Source organism: Protopterus annectens, chromosome 16.part0, assembly GCF_019279795.1.
Source record: "Protopterus annectens isolate FY-2018-M chromosome 16.part0, PAN1.0, whole genome shotgun sequence".
Taxonomy (NCBI): domain Eukaryota; kingdom Metazoa; phylum Chordata; order Ceratodontiformes; family Protopteridae; genus Protopterus; species Protopterus annectens.
The window spans coordinates 640,802,671-640,827,109 of NC_056750.1; the positions used below are offsets into that span (position 1 = coordinate 640,802,671).

At 46.4% G+C, this 24,439-nt stretch overlaps 1 protein-coding gene across 1 annotated transcript in view; it reads left to right on the forward strand.

Moving 5' to 3' along the window:
- The window catches only part of REC8 (REC8 meiotic recombination protein), a 1,573,438-nt gene that overhangs the window by 1,224,743 nt on the left and 324,256 nt on the right, over positions 1 to 24,439 (forward strand). The window contains exon 6 of the mRNA XM_044058157.1: positions 22,089 to 22,183. Coding sequence (XP_043914092.1) covers positions 22,089 to 22,183 — 95 coding nt within the window. The remainder of the gene's footprint in view (positions 1 to 22,088; positions 22,184 to 24,439) is intronic.

Consider the following 24,439-nt stretch of genomic DNA (forward strand, 5'->3'; position numbering starts at 1 on the left):
GAGGGTCTACTTCAGTAGACCGAAATATCAAAAGCACGACAATCAAAACACCAAGACAAAATGACCGATTACTCACTATCACGAATGTTCATGAGAGTGAAATGCTATAGAACCATCAATAAGTGTGTAGAACAGTGAAAACCTCTAATAAGTATCTGCTCAGATGTGCACAAGTAACTAGCAATTCCAGCTGCTATAGCACTAATAATGATTGCACACCCTCATAGAGTGTTACTAGGCTATACGTCACCAGTAAGAATAAATACGTTTCACTACCCTGTAGTCCTTGTGCGCTTCACCGAGAAAAATATGGTTGAAGTAAATATTGAGGCTCCGGGATTGTTAGGTAGCGTTTACCAAACTGTATTGTTCCAAAAAGGCAAGCAGCTCCTAGTAGTAGATGGATACCTGTACCACTTGGAGAGAACAAGGAACTGCAAATGGTATTGGGGATATAAATATAACATATCCCAGGACTGCAAAGGAAGAGCCATAACTGCATTAATGCCCAACGGGGATAAATTAGATAAGTCCGTTTCGTATCACCATTTTGGGAATCCTGGAGAAATGGAGAGGTACATACTATGGCATGATTTTGAAGGTGAGAGCTACTTATAGCAGGGATACCCCATGTTTACTGGTTGAAGATGCCTTCGCTTCAGCTATGTTAAAAACATTCATAGTGTACCGCACAGGAAAGCACTGCTGCAACAAGTGGGCCATGTAAGAAGAAAGACAGGTTTAAGGGATGGCAATGAAGAGTTAACAGTACACAACATAGATTTTGCTAACTATCAGCTTAAGACTGGGACATTTATTAGCAAGCTAATGTCTGATCCAAGCACAAATACTACTGTACTTGTATTTACAACACTTAACAAAATTTATATGATTTGAACTTTGCTTCTATTTGGCTTATGGATGGCACATTCTTTAGTAAAGGTGTAACCATACGACAACATTACAGTGTGCATGGTCTGGTTAAGTAAGTGTGGTACCCATAGTAAAACTGTTCCCTTACTGTTTTCACTTGTGTCAAAGAAGTCACTAAAGTCATATAACTATCTATATCACTGCATATTTCATCTGTTATCTGAGAATAGATTTGAAGTGGACGTACATTACATCTTATGCAACTTTGAAATTACCGCCTTGAAAAGTGTTAGATTGAATGTGCCTGGTGCTCGTTCTAAAGGTTGCTTATTCCACTTCGGTCAGAACTTATGGCAGAAATTTCAGGCATTCGGTTTAGCATCATTGTACAATAGTAGACCATCATTCCAGTTGGCTATCAAAAGCCTTGTTGCTCTAGCATTCCTTAAAGAGTCTGAAGTGCAGTCTGTTTCAGTTATTGAAGCAAATGTTTCCCATAGAAGGGAGGGATATTTTGAAATATTTCTCATATCGGTATGTGTATGGCAAGCAGTGAAAATTTAACACTAGAACCTCTTCAAGTGTAAGGTTTCCCCGACTCTTCCCGATTTCTTTCTGGAGCACTAGTGACTTAAATGATTTATTCTTGTCATGAACACAGAACTCCATAGAACCGTGATGTAGGAGATTGAAATGTCTCCTAAGCGCAAGGGGTACAGATGTGTCAATGCTGATATCTGCTTTAGTGTGGGAACAGGACCATGTAGATCAACTACGGGTTCAAATGGCTACTGACTGTCCTTTTTCTCCTAACAAGAGGAAGCTGATCTTAAGGCATCAGCAGTTTGCGACTGTGTTTTCTAACAGACGCATATTCACCTCTTGAGTTTGTAGTAGCGGTAGCTAAACTTTTAAAAATGTGAGCACTGTTCCTTTAAATTTCATATCACCTGAGTGCTGCAAGGTGTTCTGGGATTTGCCATGTAATGAGGTGAAAAAGTTTGTTGATTACTGCAACAGGTATTCTTGCGCACTTATACACTATGAATCAAGTCTGTCATATAGGTATTGGAGTTGTATACTACATTGCATAGAAGAAGTACATATACAGTGCTGAAAGTTCTGCTGTGACTAATAATTATTTCTCTATGCAACTGCGAAAGTGGACTTTAAACATTGGATATGTGTCTGTTAACAGTGGTTGTTTATACCAGAGACTTGTTGGTTGGATAATTGTTTTTTTCTCAGTTGTTGAATGGTGATAAGGAAATACTATGGTGATGATACTGGATGTACGTGACTGACACGCTAACGTTGTACAAGAGTGTATTCCGATGTGGCAGTTCATTTGGTGTTGGCATTATAATGTGTGTTGGTGTTATGACATTCGTTTTTTTGATAGTCGGTTTTTTGAACGTTCGTGATAGTGAGTAATCTGTCATTTTGACTCTGTGTTTTGATTGTCATGCTTTTGGTATTTTGGTCTACTGAAGTAGACCCTAGAGGGAACACCAAGGGCAGTGGGTTCAGGCATTTCCATAAGGAGACCTGCCTGGATGTGCCATTGTGAGTTTGCGTAGCCCTTCATGTCCTTTCTCATCACTGCTCCCTTTGACAGAACATCTTTATTTGACCCCAAGGTAATGGGCACTCTATCCTGGTATGAGAAGGGTGGAAAGACCCTGTCTGCCATGGGCACGTGTTTTTCAACTCCTCATCAAACCTTTTCCAAGAATCAGTGAGATGGTCGGAAAATGTGATTCAAAAAGTCTCTGGGTCCTTTCCAGGACACATGTGGAGGAGGTTCCACCAGGGGCAGAGGAGGGAACTCTAAGAGATGATGTTGCCAATGCGGCAGAGGTGGCTCGCATAATCTGGGTCCAGAGAATTGATCTTTGATCAACCCTTCCAGGGCTCTTGAAAGGAGGCCCATTTGCCCATGTCTGGAGGCAGTCAGGGGACGATTATTCCTGCACCAGAGAACCTGGCTAGATATAACAAAAGATACTTGGGTGCAGAGGATTATTTCCAGAGGATGTATAATACCCTTTTCCCTTCCATCTCCAATGTCAAGAAAAATCCCTGATGTTCCACCCAGTCACAGGGAACAAGCAGCAATTAGGATAAAAGCTCTGCTGGAAAATAGTCATCCAAGAGGTCCTGCCAGATCAGATAAAGTCCGAAACTTACTGAAGTTTCTTTTTAGTGCCAATGAAGACAGGGACCTGGAGACCAATTCTGGATCTCACCAAACTAAACAATACATTTCAAAGAATGAAGTTTTGGATGGTCACAGTTCAGTCTTTTGGGCAAGGAGGAGTGGATGTGCTCAATAGACATTCGGGATACGTACTGTCATATAAAGATGAATAGATGATTCAGAAGGCATTTACGCTGCCAGCTGGGAGCCACTCATTACCAATTCAGAGTACTGCCCTTTGGACTCGCCGCAGCACTCAGGGTGTTTATGAAATGCATCGCAGTAGTAGCTCATCTCGGACTGCAGGGATTCTGAGTTTTTTCATACTTAGATGACAGGCTCATATCCGCTCTAACCTGGCATCAACTCATGTTGGCAAAGAACCAGGTTCTCCAAACTTGCTCATTTCTGGGGATAACCGTGAGCTACGAGAAATCTCATCTGCAACCTACCCAGAGCCTAGAGTTTATAGGAGCTATTCTCAGTATGAAAACTACCATTGCATCCCTGCCACTATCGAGAGTTTAAACAATAAGGTCACAAGTCAAAAAGATAATCTACAACACCACGATTTTGGCCTGTCTGGTCCTTCAAGCCCTGGGATCAGTGGCTGCAGTGATAACATTAGTACTGCTAGACAGGTTTTACATGAGAATTCTTCAATGGATACTTGCTACACAATGGTCACTTCTTTATCTTTACCAGTCTCTGTCTTTTCAGACAAGAATCACTTTGACATGCAAGAGAGACCTGGAATGGTGGATTCATTCAGATCAATTTCTTCTAGGCCATCCATTCATTCCTCCCCAGCCCAAGGCCATAGTGACCATGAATGCTTTGTAGGTAGGGTGGGGGGGGTCATTATCTCGGAAAGACAGTCCAAGGCACCTGGTCCCCCGAGGAGGCCAAATTACATATAAATGTCCTGGAGATGAGAGCAGTGCTGTTAGTGTTCCAGGTATTCCAGAATGCTCTCCCCTTGGGGACCATTGCAATACAAAAGGACAGCATGTTAGTGGTTTGGTACATCAACAAACGAGTAACCAAATCCTACCTGTTTTGGTGAAGCTCTCAGGGTGTGGCAGTGGATGATCTCTTCCAACCACTTTCTCTTAGCAATGCGCATTCTGGGGAAATCCAGTGTAATAGCAGGCAAATTGAGCAGATGCATTCTTCTACCCCATGCATGGTTTCTCAACAAGAAAATTGCAGACAAGATCGTCTATCAGTGGGGCCAGCCTTGCTGCGATCTGTTCACTTCCCCACTGAACAAGTGCAGCAGCTACTTTGCCCTACATTCCCCTAGAGGGGGAAATCTGACGGATGCTCTACTTCATGATTGGCCCCTTGGTCTCCTGTATGCATATCCACCCATTCCTTTAATTCCCAAATTCCTTCAGAAAGCTTCCAGATTGAAGAGCAAAGTCATCCTAATTGCTCCATGTTGGCTTTGACAGATTTGTTTTCCCTTTTGGCTTCACCTGATTCAACCACCTTGGTTTCTGGATCCAACTCTGGACCTGCTGTCTCACCTGACAGACATGATATGTCAAAATTTGGGAAACCTCAGGCTGACTGCCTGGCTTCTCCAATTCCACTGATAGTAAGACAACCAGTGCTGTCTTCCCCTGTCTGTCATATTTTGATGTCCTCCCATAAATCTTCCCCCAGGAAACTATACTCGAGCAAATGGAAAAGATTTGTTTTGTGGGCTCAAAAACATAATCACAGCCCTTTGATAAAGGAGCTTAATTCATCTACAGTCTGTGTCTAGTTAGCAGCTGTATCAAATTTCCATATTGGGATAAATGGCTCATCAGTAGCATCTCATAAATTAAGCAAAGCATTTTTAAAAGGCATAGTACTCTTTAAGGCCTCCCTTTAAAGATCCTACTCCTTCTTGGGACCTAAATTTAGTGCTGCATTGCCTTACTCAACCCATATTTGAGCCCACAGCTACCTGTGATTTTAAATTTTTCATGGAAGACCATTTTCTTAGTAGCCATTACTTTGGCCAGATGAATTTCCGAGATCCAAGCATTATCCTCAAAACCCCCATACTTGATTTTTCATAGGGACAGGGTGGCTATACGTACCAATGTGTCATTCATTCCTTCCAAAGGTGGTGTCAAAATCCAGTATTAATCAGTCTATTCATTTGCCTGTATTCTTCTCCAAATTTTCTAACAAAGGCGAAAATACACCACTTATTGAATGTTCACAGGCAGTTGCATTTTTACTTGTGTAGGACTAAGAAAAGAAAATAGGATCATCTGTTTGGTTTATCCAATGTGGGTTCTGTAAAGGAAACAGTTACCAAAGTTACACTATCCAAATGGATAACAAATTGCATTTCCTTTCTTTATAACAAATTGGGAATCACCCCGACAAAATAAAATTGTGCACATTCTACTAGATCATGGCAGCTTCCTCAGTTTTTCAATCCAGAGTGTCCATGGATGATATCTGTGCCGCAGCTACTTGGGTTACTCTCCCCATACCAACTTCTCATCTTTCTGCCCTTCTTGTTCAGGGCAACCCATCTCCTTGACATGGACTTTTCCTTCCTTATCAGTGCCATCCCCTGGTCTCTTCTAGTCACTGTTGAGAACAGATTAGCTTCTTTAGTCTCTGGTCACATCCTTTCTCCTGCATTCTTTAAACCCTTTTGGTGGATTTCCCCTGAGCTTTTTTCAGAAACTTGTTATCCCTTTCCCTGTAGGCCTCCAGACCTGCACACAGTATTCACAGTATGACCTAACCAGTGTCTAATACAACAGGATTATTACCTGATTACCTCTGCAGTCAATTCCAGGGAGAGGATACACCCCAACATTCTTTAATCTTTTGCAACTGCCTTCTCAGTCCTAAGGTGGTCAACCATCCCAGGTCACTGGCCTGCCCTGTTGCTATCATATCCACTCTGTCCAGCTAATATTTCACCCTGTGATGCAGGTGTACTATTTTGCATTTTTCATTACTAAACCTCAGCTGCTACCACTTGTGAAGCCTTTCCAAATCCTTACTTAGATTCCTTCCATACTTTAGCAAAGAGATTGGTTCTGTTGTTTATTCCTTCAGATATGTCTAAAGTGCACACCTTAAAAAATACTGGACCCGTAATGTGTACCTGCAGGACTCCAGTAGTCACTTTCCTTATTCCTGGCAGTGTACTATTCACCACATTCCTCTTTGTCCTACTCTGCATCCATGCAGCAATCAAGTTTCTTAGTCTTGATCTTATCCTTAACCTCTCAATTTTTCCTAATAGCTGTGTGTGTGGCTTGTGTTTGAATGAGTCAAAGGCCTTGAGTTCAAGTAAGCTATGTCTATGACCACTACCATGTTCTGCTGTAACCCAGACATGCAACTGGATCAGGTTTATGTAATAGGTTCTTCTGTTTCCTGTTGATTGTTTTGGTCTAAAGAAGTGGGTAGTCTTTACCACAGAAATTTTCCCTTTGGTTTTGATTGCGCTATACCTGCAGACTATCAAGACTACCTTAGTGGAACATGAACCGCTTAGGTCCCCCATACTGGTTATACCAAGTACACGGAGCAGAAATCATTTTGATAGGCCATCATTCAGGCATCCATGAAGATGGTTTGTGCTCTTGCGGGGATCATGGCAGTTGGGGTGTATGGTACAAGCCCTAACATCATACCCTAGCCAAGAAAGGCTCTATGTGCTTACCACAGCAACTGCAGCACCTTTTCAACTGAGTGCATACTCCTATGTATCTGCAGGGAGGGCTAAAGTGTTCGAGGCTTAATGAGGAAATGTATGTCTCAGGGTTGTCCTTTTTTGGCCAACAAATTTTGGCACTGGACAATTACGTCCCCGCCACAGAATGGGTGTTCCTGTCCTCTGTGTGCCAGCTCCTGCAGACACAAACCATTAATCAGATGGGTCTCCTGAGATGTAGGCTTAGTGCTACTGGAGTAGGCTGTTGCCCTATGATTCTGGCCATGATGCTGCCATTCACTTTTAGTCTAACAAGCCTGTAGTTCCTTGGATTTTTCCTACCACCTCCTTTTTCAGTAGAGGTAACAAAGTTGCTGTCATTCAGTCCTGTGTCACTTCCACAATGGGTGGTGTGCTTTTAAAGGCTCTTTATGATGGGTCTTTCAGCAGGTTGTGTGTACCATGCAAGGCTACCTTCTGGTCACTGTACTTTATCCTCCCTTAGAGAAGGCAGATCGCTGTCAGCCTATTCTCTCTTTGTGAGTGTGGATCCAATGCTGGATCATTCTCTCTTCTCTCCCTTGCAGCATGGGACTTTCCTTGATCTTTTTTGTACAGTTTGAAGTTAAGTATTTAAGTCTTTTATTTATTCTCATTTTTTTTTGTGATTTCCACCCATCACTGCTCAGTCTGAATCCCTCTGTCTTTCCTTTACATGAGTTATATACCTAATGATTTTGTTACCACTATTAACTGCTTCTGCCATTTTGCTATCGGTGTGTATCTTTGCAGTTCCCTCCTCCTTCATTACCCTGCAGATTGCCTCTTCCTTCTGTGTCAAAGCCACATTTTTACCTCTGCTATGCCCTCTCTTTTGCTCTAATTGCCAACCTCACCTTCTTCTATAGCCATAGGGCTTTTTCCTGTTCCTGCGTGTTCTTCAGACCCTGTCTACAATCCTGATAACTGTATCTTTGACTTGTAACCTTTTCCCATAGGAGTCCTTCGACTCATCTATGGCCTTCTGCAGATCAGCATACACATCTCCTGTACAAATCACAATATCATCTGTATCGTTGCATTCTTACCGTTTCCCCTAATCTCATATTACTGTTGGCTAAAGTCACCTACTCGCGAACATCCTTGCACCACACACACACACACACACACACACACACACACATTTTTTCTCCTTTCTGGTAGAGTCCTGCACTAGTTTGCTGAACCTCTCATGATAAAGAATTTCAGTCCTTTTTTAGTTTTTTTTCACTCTGGAGTATGAAGATCTCATGTTATCCATGTCACTATTTCTCATTCTTAGTTTATAGGATCCAGCATTGAATCTGAGCCAGCAACTTTACAGACCACTTCTAAGCTTGAGCTCCTCCTACTCCCATGATCCCTTGCTGCCTTCTAACCCCCGAGATCTTGTTTACCGTGCTCAGCATCAGACGTCATTCTTTGGCTCGAGTCCCCAGTAGGGATAAGTACTTTAAAAATTCTCTTCTTTTTGGCGAATTCTCCATTTTGTTAGTAGTTTGGGAGTTTTCTATAGTTAGCCTGTTCTCTTAGGTAGTTTATAGCATCCCTCCCCTCCCGTTTCTTTGTTTTGCAGGTGCTGTGGTGGTAGTTGTGGGTTTTGGTGCCCTTTTTAGTTTTTTGCCTCTGTAGACTTTAGTGTAGTAGTTCTTTCACTGTGAGTGTTTGTTACTTATTGGTGGTCCTTTCTTTTTTTTTTGGCCTTAGCATTCTCCCGATTAGCAATTTTGGTGCGTCCCTTAGGTTTTGATGCTTGTTTGTTTTTATCTGCCATGTCTGACAAACCTGTTGGCTTTAAAAGGTTCTCCTTGTGCAGTTAGAAGATGCCTATGTCCGATTCGCACAAGGAATGCCTCTATTGTCTGGGTGCCAATCACCAGGAGGTTGAATTCGACATTGGTGCTGCATTCAGCCCCAGTGCCTTGGTCGAGCACTGGAACAAGCTCTTACTGAATGGTATTGCCACAGGGGGCCCATTGGCCCAATCCTTGACCAAGCTGGAACCTTCTGAACACAAGAGGAAAGCCACCGCTCTTCCCAGGTCGGCTTCCTCAAAAAAGGCCAGGCTGTCAGATCCCAGCTCTTCAGATCCGACTTCCTCAGATCCTAGATCCTACGACTCCACCACCGGATCCAGGGCTTCCACTTCATAGCCCATGCGTCCGAGGTCATGGAAGTCTACTCCCAGATCAGAGGCCTCTGGATCGAGGCCTTCAGATCTGACCAGATCCGGACCTACCACAAATCCGACTTCTTTGGATCTGAGTCATGCGGGACCCAAACATTCAGATCCTCAGTTGTCCTTGGATCCAAGGTGGATGGATCCGGGATCAGTGTTGGATCCCACCTTATTATAGAGGACTCCCCTTCGGTTTCTGGCTTGGGGTGGTCCCTTTCTGCCACCAGGTGCAGGAGCCAATCTCCGGACAAGCAGGGAGATCCTTGGGGTCCAGGCATCCATCCCCAGCTAGGTTCACTGCCTCTTCTAAGTCCTCCAGGAGCTTGCTCTCCTCTGATATGGACAGGATGATGAGGTCCTTTTTCAAGGCTCGGATTAAGTTGGGGCTTCTTGCGTCCCCTGCCCATCTGGCCAGGAGGTCTTCTGCTACCCTTTGCTGTGTTCTTATCCAATCCAGGTGGTTTCAGGCCTCCAGACCCTGGGATGCATCGAAGTGGAGACAGGTGTCCATAGAGGCCATTTTGTCTTTATCCCGTCTGAGTCACTGACCACCTCTGCTTGACCTCCCCTTGGGCAGACGGAGTCACAGGCCCAACCTGTCATCCCAGAGTCGTTGAGTGGGGCCTCAGACTCTGTTTGTGCACCAGTCCCTTCCCCTTGGTGCTTTGGCCCTCAACAGCTTGAGGGTCGTACTGTCCAGAGACCGGGAGGCGCTGGCATGCCCTGTTCCCTCTTCTCAGGTGGGTCTGCATGCTGGGAGTGCAGATGGGTTATCATCCAGCCCTTCGGCCTTCTGGGTAGTAGGGAGAAATTTTTCCTCCACCAGAGTTTGCGCTCCGGCTTTCCAGGGACTATCCCAGCCCCCGAGAGCAGACTCTTCTCATCCTGTTCCTGGTCAGTCCTCTCAAACTAGTCTTCAGGTGGGAGTCACCCCCCCCTTAGGGTTCCCTACTATTCCGAATCCTCCCCTGAGCTCCCACCAGAGGAGGTGCTTTGGAAGAGAGCGTGCAAGAGGAGGCACCTAGACTCCTCTATGGAGTCTCTCACCAAAGATATTGACCTTGACAAAGGGGACTGGTCCCCCAGAACTCCATCCAAGGGTGTCTGTTTTGGGGACATCTTAAAAATCCTCAAGCTTAAGGGTAAATGGTCTTCCTTACCGTTATCCTCTGAGGAGTCCATGTTTCTAAAGGTTTTTAAGATGGGACCATCTACCTTCTGGGTCCTCCCCCTTCCCCAAACTCATAGACTGCAGTGCCAGCAGGGCATGGAAGGAGCTGGATACTGTGGATCCAGTACCGAAACACACAGACAAGTTTGAGTCCCTCCCTTTGGCAAACAGTTTTGGTCAAAAGGCTTGCCAGTCAATGCTATTTTGGGAGCTGCCCTCACCAAGAAAGAATTGGCGGAGTAAAGTATGTCTTTTCATCCCCCTAACTGAGAGCCCTGGGCAGTCGACAGACACAGAAAGCGGGTCTTCCCTTCAGCTACCTTCAGTCTGCTGGCGCTTAACTACTTGGCACATTTCACCTGACTCCAGAGGGACTTGGTCAAGGAGCTTACCACTTCCCTTTTTGTGTTATTGCCTGCTAGGGAACTAAGCAAGGTGTTCCCCAAGCTGTCTAATCTCACTTCCCTGTCTAATTCCTCGATGAGGCTGTTTTCCAATGCTGTGGAAGTCACCTCTCGAGCAGTCTGTACAGGTATTGCTGTTCAGCGCCACCTGCCTGTGCCTTTGTGGATTTGCAGAGTCCTTTAAGGCATATTTCCCCAATGCCCCCTTTGGATCTACCCTTTTTTGGTACTTTGGTCAAAGAAACATTCCCCTACAGTGAGCAGGAAGGGAAGAACTTTGTCAGCTTTGGGAATCAAGTTTTCTACCCCTCAGCACTCATTTTCCAAGAATCAATGAGGTACTGGAAATGTGTGGTTTTGGAAGTGGACTTGCGCTGTGGTGCAGTGGTAGTGTTGTTGCCTCACAGCAAGAGGTTCCCCCGGTTGATTCTCGGCTGGAGTGTGGGGAGTGCCTTCTGTGTGGAGTCTGCATGTCCTCCCCGCAGTTGGGTGGGTGTTCGAAAGACATGTGTAAATGGGCGTGCCTTCATTGAAGGTTGAACGTCGAGCTGGCACCTCTGCGTTCGTGAAAATCTACTGCCAATCATTAGCGGACTGGAGTTCCACTGTGGCGACCCCTAACCGGGAAAAGCTGAAAGACAATAACAACAGTCTTCCTTCCAGGACAGTCAGGATGAGCCATCTTCTAGAGGTTGGGGGAGAGGGTTCAATGGCAGACACTGCTCTGGGACAGAGGGGGTCTGCAGAATCAGGTTTCCAGGGGACCTTTCTCTGAGAAGCTCCTCTCCAGTGCTCTTGAGGTGCTGCCCGACTGTTCTGCCCTGGACACAGTTGGGGGTCATTTATCACTGCACCCTTTGGCCTGGGCAAATATTACAAGAGATCACGGAGTGCGAAACATTATTTCCACGGGCTATTTTATTCCTGATAATCAGCCACCCTCTCCAGTCAGGAAGTGCCTCCCCGATGCGCCATCCCATCTGGTGCCAAAGAAGATGAAGACAGAGGACCAACATCCAGTTCTGGACCTCAGCATGTTAAATCTCTGTGTCAGAAAGTCAAAGTTCACAGTAGTCACCGTCCAGTCCATCATTCCCCTACTGCACAAGGACGATTGGATGAGCTCTGTGAATCTCCAGAATGTGTACTATCATACTATCATATAAAAATAGACAGGCGTCCAGGAGACATCTCCATTTTTGTGTGGGGGACAGCCATTACCAGTTCAGGACCCTGCCCTTTGGTCTCGCCACAGCCCCCCGGGTGTTCACCAAGTGCATGGCAGTGGTTGCAGCTTACCTGAGACTGTATGGATTCCAGGTGTTTCCGTACCTTGACGATGGGCTCCTCACAGCTCCCACCCAGCATCGTTGTCACAGCCACTTAGTACTTGCTTCACCTTGTTCGATCAGTTAGGAATCATAGTGACTCTGCTCAAATTGAATCTGCTTCCATCCCAAAATTTGGAATTTATTGGAATTCAGCTGGACACTGTGTCAGAGATTGCAGCGCTCCCTCTTTGACATGTTTTTCTAATCAGAGCTCATGTTGAATGCCTTCTAGATTTGACTCGTCCTCAGGTCCATCTTATTCCTCAGGGTCTTAGGGTCCATGGTAGTAGCAGTCTATCTAGTGCCGTTAACCAGATTCTACATGAGAGTTCTGCAGTGGACTCTAGCGGTCCAGTGGTCTTCTCTGTCTCCGATGACTGCCTCAGTCTGTCTCACTCCAGTGTGCAGGCATCTTCTTCTTTGGTGAATTCAATCTCTCGACCTTCTAGTGGGCAGACCATTTTCTCTTCCTCCCCCAGTGCCACTGTGACCTCAGATGCTTCCCTGTTGGGGGGGGGGGGGGTTATTACCAAGGAAAGACAGTCGAAGGTACATGGTCCTCTGCAGAGACCAAACTGCACATAAATGTCCTGGAGATGAGAGCAGTCCTTTTGACGTTGCAAGCTTTTTAGAACTGCCTCCCTCTGGGTACCATTGCAGTTCACATGGAGAACGTGGCAGTTGTGTGGTACATAAATAAGCAAGGTGGCACACACTCTTATCTGCTGTGTCGCGAGGCTATGAGGGTGTAGGATGGGAGATGTCCTCGAGGTGCTTTCTCTTTGCAAAACACATTCATGGCGAGTCCAATATGTTGACAGACAGACTCAGCAGGGCCATCTTCTGTCCCCACGAGTGGTCCCTGAATCCTTTGGTGGCGAGAGATTTTCCTTTGCTGGAATCATCTGAGCGGCGATCTGTTTGTCACAAGCACAGATGCATCCAGTATTTCACCCTGATTCCCCCATTTGGGGAGTCCCCCCAGAGATGCTGTGGTTCACGATAGAGATGCTGTGGTTCACGATTGGCCTCTGGGTCTCCTTTACACCTATCCTGGTATACCTCTCATTCCCACAGTGCTTCAGAAAGCTCATCACCTCAAGGCCACCTTGATCCTCATTGCCCTCTTTTGGCCTCGGCAGGTGTGGTTTCCCATCGTACGGTCTCATCTAAAGTACCCCCTTGGATACTAGATACCCTTCCGGATCTGATTTCCCATCCCTCCCAGCTTCTGACCCCCAACCTTCAGACTCTTCGTCTGACTGCATGGTTTATCCACTTCCTGTAATCCTGAATCAGTCCAGGCTTGCATCACCTGTCAGAAACATTATTCTGGCCTCAGAAGGCATCCATCAGAAGGGTATACGTGAGTAAATGGAAAAGGTTTTCTGCTTGGGCCAAGCAGCGTAATCTGGAACCCTTCTCGGCTCCCATTCTAGATATCTTGTTGTTGTTGTCTTCACTTTTTCAAGATGGGGCTAGTTTCTCTATTAAATTTCCATGTTTGCGAGGAATCTACTTTTTCCTCTTGTCTTTGTAAAGTATTTTTGAAAGGTGTTTTTCTGCTCCGGCCTCCTATTAAGGATCCTTCTCCCTCTTGAGATCTTTCATTTGTGCCGCATTGTCTTACACAGAGTCCGTTTGAACCTGCTGCTACATGCGATATGAAATTTTTATCATTGGTCACTGCTTTTCTGCTGGGTATAACTTCGGCAAGAAGGGTTTCAGAATTGCCGGCTCTTTCTGTCAAACCACCATACATTGTATTTCATAAAGACAGAGTGGTTCTTCGAACCAATCTTTCCTTCATGCCTAAGATAGCTATAGAAGCAAATTTAAATCAGTCAGTTCAATTGACAGTTTTCTTCTGTAACTTTTCCAGTGAAGGGAAATATCTGTTACATACTCTTGCTTTTCATAGACTGTTACAATTCTGCTTGGATAGAACCCAGAGTTTCTGCGAATCAGACCAACTGCATTTTCTCTTAACAGACAGGGTTAGGCAGTTTCTAAGGTTACGAATTCTCACTGAATTTCGAAGTGCATTTCTTTGGTCTAGTTGTGTAAGGGTTTAACTTTATCAGGACCACTCAGAGCTCATTCCACTAGATCTGTGACTATGTAAGTTGCCTATTTAGCCCATCATTCTGTAGATGAGATTTGTGTGGGAGCCACCTGGTCTACTACTCATACTTCTGTTACTCATTATAAACTTGACAGTGTATTTCTTTAGTCTATTCTTCTGAGTTTACCTTTACCAGGACCACTTGGAGCTCATTCTACTAGATCTATGGCTACGTCAGTTGCCTATCTGGCCCATCATTCTGTAGATGAGATTTGTGCGCCAGCCACCTGGTCTGCTCCTCATACGTATGTTACTCATTATAAACTTACATTGCCTCCAGTAACAGGGCTTCTTTTGGCTCCATGGTTCTTCGGCATGTCCTTCCTTGAGGGCACCCAGGATTTATGGTAGCTGGGGACTCTGACCCAAGAGTGAGAAATAGTGACATGGATAACATCAGATAAAGAGTTATGTACATACCATAACTTTGCATCTGTGTTATCCTAGGTTACTATTCACCACTATCCCTCCCTCATTCCTCCATTTTGTGGGATGTAGAGGAAGAGGAGATGTCCTATCTGATGGTTATGGTCTTCCTTCGCTGTGTTCTAGCTCTGGGGCAAACTCCATCTGAGGGGTTATAGGGCAGCAAGGGATTATGGAAGTGGGAGGAGCTTGAGCCTAAAGTCTGTAAAGATGCCGCTTCAGATCAGATGTCTGATCGTATGACCCAAGAGAGAGAGAGAAATAATGACATAGGATAACACAGATGCCATGTTCCATATATATATATATATATATATATATATATATATATATTTTTTTTTTTTTTTTTTTTTTACTGTGCTTCTGGAAGATTGAGATCTCCCATGACATCAGTCCTTCTCCTACTTTCTCAGTATTTTAGTATCTATAGGAGTGTGTCTTCCTCCCCCTTTGATAGGTTGGGAAGGCCAGTTCATTGCATCAGTTCTTTAGCATTCTCTTCCTTTCCTGTATGTTATCATCTGAGCAGCTAGCTTATGTTTCTGTTCTGACCTTTGTGCATTAGTATACCTCTTTTCTGAACTTGTTTTTGTTACCCACTCTTGTGTACATCACTGTGCAAATTCCTGAGCAAGCTATATCCAAGCATGTCCATATTTCATCTCTTCTTGTCAAAGCCTGTGTTTTTGTGATGGTTTCAGTATGTGCTGTTGAATTACAACCAGTAAAAGCTTCAGTGGTTGAAATAAACTGGCCAGAGCTGGTTGTCTACATGTAGAACACAGGAAAAAGTAGTTTTTTTTTTTTTTTGTCAGAGATGAGCTGTCTGTACCCCCACATGGGAATGTCTTCCCTCCACATTCCCTATACTTAAATATCCAGCCTCTACAATCTGTCAGTTACTGAGAAAAGTGAAAGTCCCCAAAAGCTTTAAATCACTACTGTTGCAATAATAGGAACCACACTAGTAGTGATTCTTAGTGGAAAATGGTAATTGGTGAGTTGCACATAGAGGAAGTGTATTCTGTGAGTTACAGAATTGTCTAACTTGCAGTCATCCAAGGACAGGAGAATCCTTCTGCAATACTAGCATTCCCACCCTCCCTTGTGCACTGCTGCTTGCCTTCTTGTTAAGGCATTTTACATTGCTTACTAATATGACCTGCAAATGCTAGAGATCACCCTTGTGTATATTCTGCTCATTGTTTTTCCTCTGTTTACTGCTGTAGGTACCTACCCTCTTCATCTGTAATGTTTTAATCCCTTCCATTTTTGTTTAAGGGTGCAGTCTTTGAGATCTCTTTAATCTTGCACGGAGGACCATCATTACCTCTGTTTCTTGTCTTGACAGTATGGAGGCTTTACCTTCCATCATTTTAGAGGGCATCTACCTCTTTGGGTATGAGTATGTATACTTTGCTGTGACATTTGATTATTTCATGATAAAGTAGTCAATGCAAGCTGATACTTATAATTCTCAGCTTGAGGGGGGTGGAACTGAAAGAAGTATGTGAACCATAAAATCTGAAGTAGGAACTTCATTTGTCAGCAACCTTTGGGTATTGGATCCGATCTCGGATCCGAGCCGGCAACTTATTTCACAGCTAATAGATCCGAGCTCCTAGCTCCTAGCTCCTCCCCTTACCCATAACCCCCTGCTAACCCTGATTGACCTCAGATCTAGTTTGCCGCGCTTAGACTCAGCAGCTAGGTTACGAGCTCCTGCTCAGATAAGTGGTCTTGATTTACTTATTACATTTAAATCCCTTTAAAGTGTGTGTGCTTAGGTTCCTTAGTGTTAAAAATCCTATAGTTAATTATTTTTTGCGGTAATTTGCGTTCTCCTCCCCTCCCTTCGCTGGTTTGTAGTGTGTGAGTGTGCTTGTAAGTTGGGGCCTTACGTGTGAGTGTGTTTTTTTTTTTTTGTAGTCAAAAAAAAAAAAAAAAATGTCTGAGGCCCCAAAGTTGGTTTTCTCCAAGTGCACCGAGTGTGGCCATAAGCTCTCACCGGCGGATGGCCACACTCGGTGTGTCCGGTGCCTTGGGGTTGAACACCTATCTTCTGGTTGCGCGATTTGCGCTGCGTTCAACCCCAGGGCACTGAAGGACCGGAGGTCGAAGCTGATCCTGGCAGGACTTTTGCCCTGGGATTCGGCTTCGGCCTCCGGTACTTCTGTGGCCTCCTCCCAGGCCTTGGTGGCGGCCACTCCTGCCTCTCTCCCCCTGGCCGGGATTCAAACTCCCGCTTCTGCGCCGGAGGAGGGGGAGGCCAGGAAGGAAAAGAAGAGGGAGAAGCACCACAAGCGGAGGGCCGAGGCCTCCGCGTCGGCCCCCCAGCTAAGCGGGCTTCTCCTTCTAGGTCTTCCAGGTGTAGGTCTCCTCCTTCTCGGACCCGGTCTCCATGCTTTTCACCGGGTCCCGAGGAGGGGGTGACACGATCTCTGTCGAGGTCATTGAGGCGGCACTCCCGGCCTGCCTCTGTGGCCTCATCGTGATCAACACGCAGCCTGTCAGAAGCCGATTTGGACCGTGTGATGAGAAAGTTCATCCAGGCCCAAATGCAGATGGGAGTGCTCCTGCCTCCCCCCCTCCCAGGGGGAGCTCAACACCCTATTTTGCCCCGATAGCTCCTTCTCCGACCCGCTTCCTGGGTTCGGAGTGTTTGGAGCCGGGCAGCGTCGGAGCCAGGGTCGGGTCGGCGCCGACAGTATCGGGTACTTCGGCGCCGACTCTCCCCTCGAGCTTGCCGGATCCATCCTTGTCAGATCCGAGCTCTCGGAGCCGTGCTCTGAGCTTCGGATCCGGGGGAGTTTAGTGTGCCTTCGGCTCCGTCCAGGTCGGAGCACACTGGCCTCTCGGATCCGTTGGTCTCGGCACCGGCTCCGATCCGCCCTTCGGATCCGTGCGAGGGTCAGCTCTTGGATCCCACTGAGAGCAGCTCTCCCTCGGCATTCGAGGTGGTGGAGAGGGCACTGTTGAGGGCATCCAGGCCCCTGCTCCCTGCTACGGCTCCATCCCACACTCCCTCTTGTTTGGTTCAGGCTTCCATCACTCGGCCTCAGGGACAGCCTGCTTTGACGTCTCAGGTCGTTCCACTGGAACAGGACGTTGTTGGTGAGTCCTTCTCGGACAGCCCCCCTGAGGATGTTCCTCACAAGCGGAAGTGTAAGAGGAGGCACGTGGACTCCCCCGAGTCCTTAACAGAATATACGGATTTGGATGACAGGGAAGGCTCACCAATATCACCCCCCCCCCCGAGGATGTCTCCTTTGGAGACATCATGGAAGTGCTTAGGATAGAGGGGTGGTCTGCCTCCAAGGCTTCCTCTGACGAATCCGTGTTCCTGGAGGCGTTCGAAGCAGGCCTGTCTACCTCTTGGGTGTCCCCTCCGGCCGACCCCCTGGTGGACCTGATTACCACCAGGGCGTGGAAAGAGCCGGACACTGTGGAGCCAGTTCCCAAACGCCCCGATAGGATTCTGAGCCCCCCTTCGGAGAAGTCCCACTGGAGCAAGGGTCCCCCCATAGATGCCATGTTGGTGGCGGCAGCCACCAAGAGGGAATTAGCTCAGGAGAGCCCCTCTGTGCATCCACCGAGCAAAGAGTCCCGCTCGATGGATCACCTAGGGAAACGGGTCTTTAGTTCAGCGACCTTCTCAGTAAGGTCCCTGAACTACATGGCACATGTCATTAGGATGCAGCGAGACCTTATCAAGGAGTACACTGCTTCCCCCCCGGAGTCCATGTCGGCGGAAGACAAGCAGTTGTATTCCACTCGCATGGCCACTCTAAGATCAATATCGAATACCTCTATGCGGCTTTTATCCCATGCCACAGAGGGAGCTGCTAGAGCCAGCAGAGCAGGCCTAGTCATGAGGAGTCAGGCCTGGCTCCGACACTGTGACTTCGCAGAACCCTTCAAGGTGTAATTTGCGAATTCCCCTTTTTGATGGTTCTGCCTTATTTGGCAAGACCGTTCGCGAGACTTTAGTCCAGAGCGAAAAGGACGGGAAGACGCTGTCTGCCATCGGAGTCCGCTTCTCTGCTCCCCAGAGGTCCTTCTCCAAGAACCAAAAGGGACAGAAGAAGATGTGGTTCCGGAAATCGCAGCATTCCCAACCTGCTCCGGACAACCAGTCCTTCCATGGCAGAGGAGGACAGGGAGGACGCCGCCCTAAAGGCAGAGGGGGCCCGAAAATTTTTGGGTCCAGGGAATCCTTCTCTGATCGGCCCACGCAGCAACCCTGAGGGGTGGCCCGACTGCTCCACTCTGCTGGCAGTCGGTGGGCATTTCCCGAGGCACCTGGCAGATTGGGAGTCCATCACAACAGATCGCTGGGTGCTTCGCATCATATCCAGAGGTTACCACATTCCCCTGTATCACTTCCCCAAAATCAGAAACCTCCCCGATGTACCACCCGATCAGAGGGAGGTAGCAGCTGCAGAGATTCGGCAGCTCCTAGAAAAAAGAGCCATCCAGCCCGTCCCCCCAGACCAGTTCGGATTAGGGTTTTACTCCAGGTTCTTTTTGATGCCAAAAAAGACAGGGGACTTGAGGCCAATTCTCGACCTTTCTTCCTTGAACCTGTTGGTAACCAAATAAAAATTCCGGATGGTCACCCTTCAATCCATCCTCCCCCTTCTGCGGGAGAATGACTGGATATGCTCAATAGACCTTAAGGATGCATACTACCACATTCGGATGGACAGACGATCCAGGAGGTTTCTCCACTTCCGGCTGGGAACCAGTCACTACCAGTTCAGGGTCCTTCCCTTTGGTCTCACCACAGCCCCCAGGGTGTTTACCAAAGTATTAGCAGTGATAGCGGCCCACCTGAGACTCCAGGGAATACAGGTTTTTCCATACCTGGACGACTGGCTCCTGACCGCCCCAACAAGGCATCTACTCTGCTCAGCCAGGGACTACTTTCTTCTACTTGCCCTCTGGCTGGGCATCACTATCAACATGGACATGTCCTCTCTTGTGCCGACCCAGGTGATAGAGTTCATAGGGGCCAAAGTAGACACGAGGTACCTTCTAGCATTTCTGACTGCGTAACGACTGCAAAGCCTGAGGCTTCATGTGTGGGCCATCCTCCAATTAGAAGCTCTACTGGTGGAGTTGGTCCTGAGGGCTCTAGGCTCCATGACGATGGCAATCACTCTTCTGCCGTTGGCTCGTCTCAACATGAGGGTCCTGCAGTGGACCCTTCAAGTCCAGTGGTCCTTTCTACACTACCCCCTAAGCCATCCTATTCCCCTCAACAGGGCTTGCAGGAGGGCTCTCTTGTGGTGGCTCCACTCCCCAGACCTCCATACGGGACGTCCCTTCTCCACGCCTTTCTCCCTCGCCACGGTGACCATGGACGCCTCTCGCCTCGGGGGGGGGGGGGGCATTGCTCAGGCAGGACGGTCCAAGGCACGTGGAACGACACAGAGACCTCTTTGCATATCAATGTTCTGGAGATGAGGGTGGTGCTCTTGGCATTGCAGGCACTTCACAACCTTCTTCTTGTAGGAACTATTGCGATACAGACGGACAACATGTCAGTTGTCTGGTACATCAACAAACAGGGGGGAACCAGGTCCTATCCTCTCTGTCGAGAGGCCATGAGAGTGTGGGAATGGGCGATCTCCACCAACCGCTTTCTCATTGCAACGCACATTCTGGGACGGTCCAACATACTAGCGGACAGACTCAGCCGCACCATCCTTTCACCTTACGAGTGGTCTCTCAATCCCCAGGTAGCGAAGCGGATTTTTGCCGTGTGAGGGCAACCCTGTTGCGATCTCTTCGCCTCTCCCTCAATTACGAAATGCAACAGCTACTTCACTTTAATTCCCCCCTTCAGGGAATCCCCGAGAGACGCTCTGGTGCATGCTTGGCCTCCCAGTCTGCTTTATGCGTATCCTCCTCTACCCCTGATGCTGAAACTCATACAGAAAGCCAGTCAGTTGGGGAGCAGAATGATCCTCATTGCCCCATTCTGGCCTCGTCAAACGTGGTTCCCTTACCTGTGGTCTCACCTGGTGAATCCTCCTTGGATTCTGGATCCCCTACCGGATCTAATTTCTCACCCACTAGGTCTCTCGACCCCGAATCTGGACAGCCTAAAGCTGACAGCTTGGCTGCTCCAGTTCCACTCCTAGTCAGGACTCCTGGTATCTCTTCCCCAGTTAAAGCCATACTAGTAACGGCACACAAACCTTCCACTAGAAGAGTCTATCGCAGTAAGTGGAAGCGTTTCTCCATCTGGGCGGAGCATCATAATTTAGACCCCTTCACAGCACCGTTGCCGACTGTGTTGGAGTTCCTTACAGGTCTTTTTCATCAGGGGGCTAGCTGCTCAATGGTCAAGGTTCAACTAGCAGCTATTTCTCATTACCATATGGGACATGAATCAGGGCCTTTGATCACGGCAAAATTGTGCAAAACCTTTCTCAGGGGTACTTTCTTGCTCAGACCCCCTATCAAAGACATTGTACCCCCTTGGGATTTATCACTAGTCTTACAGGCCTTGACAGCTCCCCCTTTTGAACCTGCCGCTTCGGTTGATCTTAAGTACTTATCCTGGAAAATGGTGTTACTGGTCGCTATTACTTCAGCGAAAAGAGTTTCCGAGCTTCAGGCCCTTTGTGCAAAACCCCCGTACTTGGCCTTCCACCAGGATAGAGTATACCTCAGGACCAATCCCTCATTTCTTCCTAAGGTGGCCTCAGAGGCGAATATCAATCAATCTATTAACCTGCCTGTCTTCTTTCCTAAGTATCAAAACAAAGGAGAATACAAATTGCATTCGTTAGATGTGCACAGACAACTGTGCTTCTACATTCATAGGACAGCTGGTCATAGACAATCTGACCAGTTGTTCATCTCCTTTGCCAAATTTAACTTAGGCAAATCTGTTTCTAAAGTCACTCTGTCACAATGGATATCACAGTGCATTCTCCTGGCCTACGAAAGTTCTGGAAGGCCCGCACCTCAGGCAGTACGTGTGCATTCTACTCGTTCTATATCTACCTCTGTTGCCTTTAGGTCTAGAGTATCGTTGGAGGATATTTGCTCTGCAGCCACTTGGTCCTCATCCCATACTTTTATCATCCATTATAAGCTGGATGTTATCTCCAGAGGGAGAGCATCCTTTGGCTCTGCAGTGCTCCGGAACATCCTTCCATGAAGGCCGCCCAAGATCTAGGTAGCTGGGGACTCTGTCCCAAAGGTTGCTGACAAATGAAGTTCCTACTTCAGATTAACAAGTTATGTACTCACCATAATGTTCCATCTGAGTAGGTATCTTCATTTGTCTACAACCATCCCCCCTCCTTCCCCCTGACCTTTGGATTTTAGTTCTGGATGTCCCTTCCTTAGTCCCTTTGGGACGTATCTAGCCTGTTACCTGTTTATATATGGGCAAACTTGATCTGAGGTCAATCAGGGTTAGCAGGGGGTTATGGGTAAGGGGAGGAGCTAGGAGCTCGGATCTATTAGCTGTGAAATAAGTTGCCGGCTCGGATCCGAGATCGGATCTGATACCCAAAGGTTGCAGACAAATCAAGATACCTACTCAGATGGAACATTATGGTGAGTACATAACTTCTTATTTTGAAAATGGTCTTAAAAGCAATATTTAATTTTTTGTTTTCCCTTTTTTCTAGTGGAAGTTACTCCCTGGGAGGAAGTTGTCCTTCCTACTTCTCCACCTATTCCAGTTTCTCCAAGACCACCAGAAGTGGTTTCAAAAAGCCCAGAGGTAAGTCATTTTTGTTTAGGGGTACTCTAAAGTCTTTGAAACCAGCTCTTTTTTTGTTAGAAGTTCTCCGTTTGGTAACAATAAATTCATGTTAAAAAATGGATTTAGAAATATGACGTTCATTATGTTTTACCATTGTCTCACACTGTCAGCCTGATGAAAACTGGTATTTTCACTGTGAGTAGATTTCTGAAGTTAGTCCACTGGTGAGACTGCTTTTACATGAAGGGATCAACACCTGGGAAAAAAAATGTATCTGCCCTTAGAAAGGGAAAATACACCATCGTGACATGCCTTTCACCTGGGTTCAGGACATTATCACAGCCTCTGTTTTCCCTGACAGATGCACTTTGTAGAGCTTCTCTGTGCCATCATTAGCATATGAAGTGCCAGCTTCATTGCTAAAAGAAAAGTCTTAGCTTTCCAAAGTCAAGCATCTGTCAGATAAAGAAATTTTGAGTACTGGCAGTTTTATCTTCAACTGACCATGGTGCTAGTTGGATTATGTTTATGTTTCAGTAGTCTCAGTCATGCTCATAGTTCAGCTTGTAAAGAAAGCTGAAGGTTTTCCTTGGAGATCTAGGTGCGATTTGTCTTGCTTAAGCAATGACCTGAATTATGACTGTGTTTTTCTTATTCTGATGGCCTCAATTAATTTTTTTCTTATCCACACACTCAGGGGTATACACATATCCCTACTGCCATATGCCGTGGTGTTACACATTAACTAGGGGAATGCATCTAGCTCATATGCTACTCAGTTTTCTGCTGCTTAGAAAGTTCAGATCAGAGTCATTTTTTTTACCATATAGAAAGTTGTCCTTATTTAGCATCTTAAGAAGTTTAAGATTTTTAGGTGTTCTTGTAGCTTCTGTATTATGAACCAGGATTCACTCTTTAGCTGTCTTTGTCTGGCTGAGGAATAAGATGTCTTGCACTGATGCAAGTCCTAGTGTTTCAACCCAGCCATGTGGGGATATAAAAAAAAGAAAACTTAAGATGGCAGTTGAGGGTATTCAGTGTAAGGGTCAGGAGGAGGATTCCTTATGGAATACTAAGATTTTGCTGGAATACTGAAAGGGAGAAAGAGTAGGAGGTCAATTACTGATCGCACTTTTCTTAAGTTAAGTCCAGCTATAAGGTAAATAACATGTTGCCAGAAGTCCTCAAGTAGTCAGTGGTTTTGCTCAAGACCATTATTGGCTGATGTGAGTTGCATGCCTGGTAGCCACTTTGCTGCAGGCCTTCCATGATGTTACACCAGCTTTACCTTATTTTAATAGCCTGAGTATTCCAAGAGGAGACCTGTATTTGTCGCCCCCTTCAGATCCTGTTTAGTAGTTGCACTTGGAACTTGTCTCTTCTCTGTGCTTTCCCCAGTACACTCCTTTGATCCCAGCAGGGCACCAGCAATGTCATTTGTTCCTGTCTTGAGAGACAGCAGCTTGAGGGTTTGGCAAAGCCTCTTTAGGGAACCTGGCCTGAAGTTAGCGCATGACCCTGCACAGATAATTACTACCACAGGTCAAATCTGACAAGTTCTCCACCAGCACCATGGTCCTACTGCCTGATCCCTATTCCCTAATGTTTATAAACTAAACCATGAGTATGCCAGCCAAGGGCAACATTCTTATCTTTGAATATGAGGTTTTGAAAGTTATCCCTCTCCCTCTTGGTCCTGGGAAGATCCTCTGGCCTATAACTCTGACAGTTATAAAGACACAGTGATATGTTCCCCTTTAACCCCTCCTCCCCTTTTGGGAGAAAGTCACCAAGTGACCAAGTAGGGTCTAAACTGTGGCTCCTCTACCTCCCCCTCTAAGAAGTGTCTAGGTATCTGAAGAAGAAGAATGAGGAGATGGCCTTGGCCATCCCACTTATAGAGCCTCTCCTAAAGGATGTACTTTCTGCAGCCTAGAAGCATCGAGATTCTGCTTCCTGTTCTGACAATGTTAAGTTGTTTCTGAAACAGGAGTGGAATGAAGCATCCCTTGCATATTCTTTCATGATCTTTTCACTGTAGCCTGTGCTACTGAGTGCGGAGCACCATTTTACCCTAAGGAGTTTGATATTGGACTGAATAGGGAATGTTTGCATATGGCCTTCCAGGTATTGTGCTTTAATCCCATATCCTAAAGATGGTATGTCATAAGTGTATTCAGGATGCGCCATATTTTATGTTGATGTTAGTACCTTGTAGTTGTTTTTGTGCACACACACACATCTTAAAATCATGCACTAGATTAAGCAGGCAAT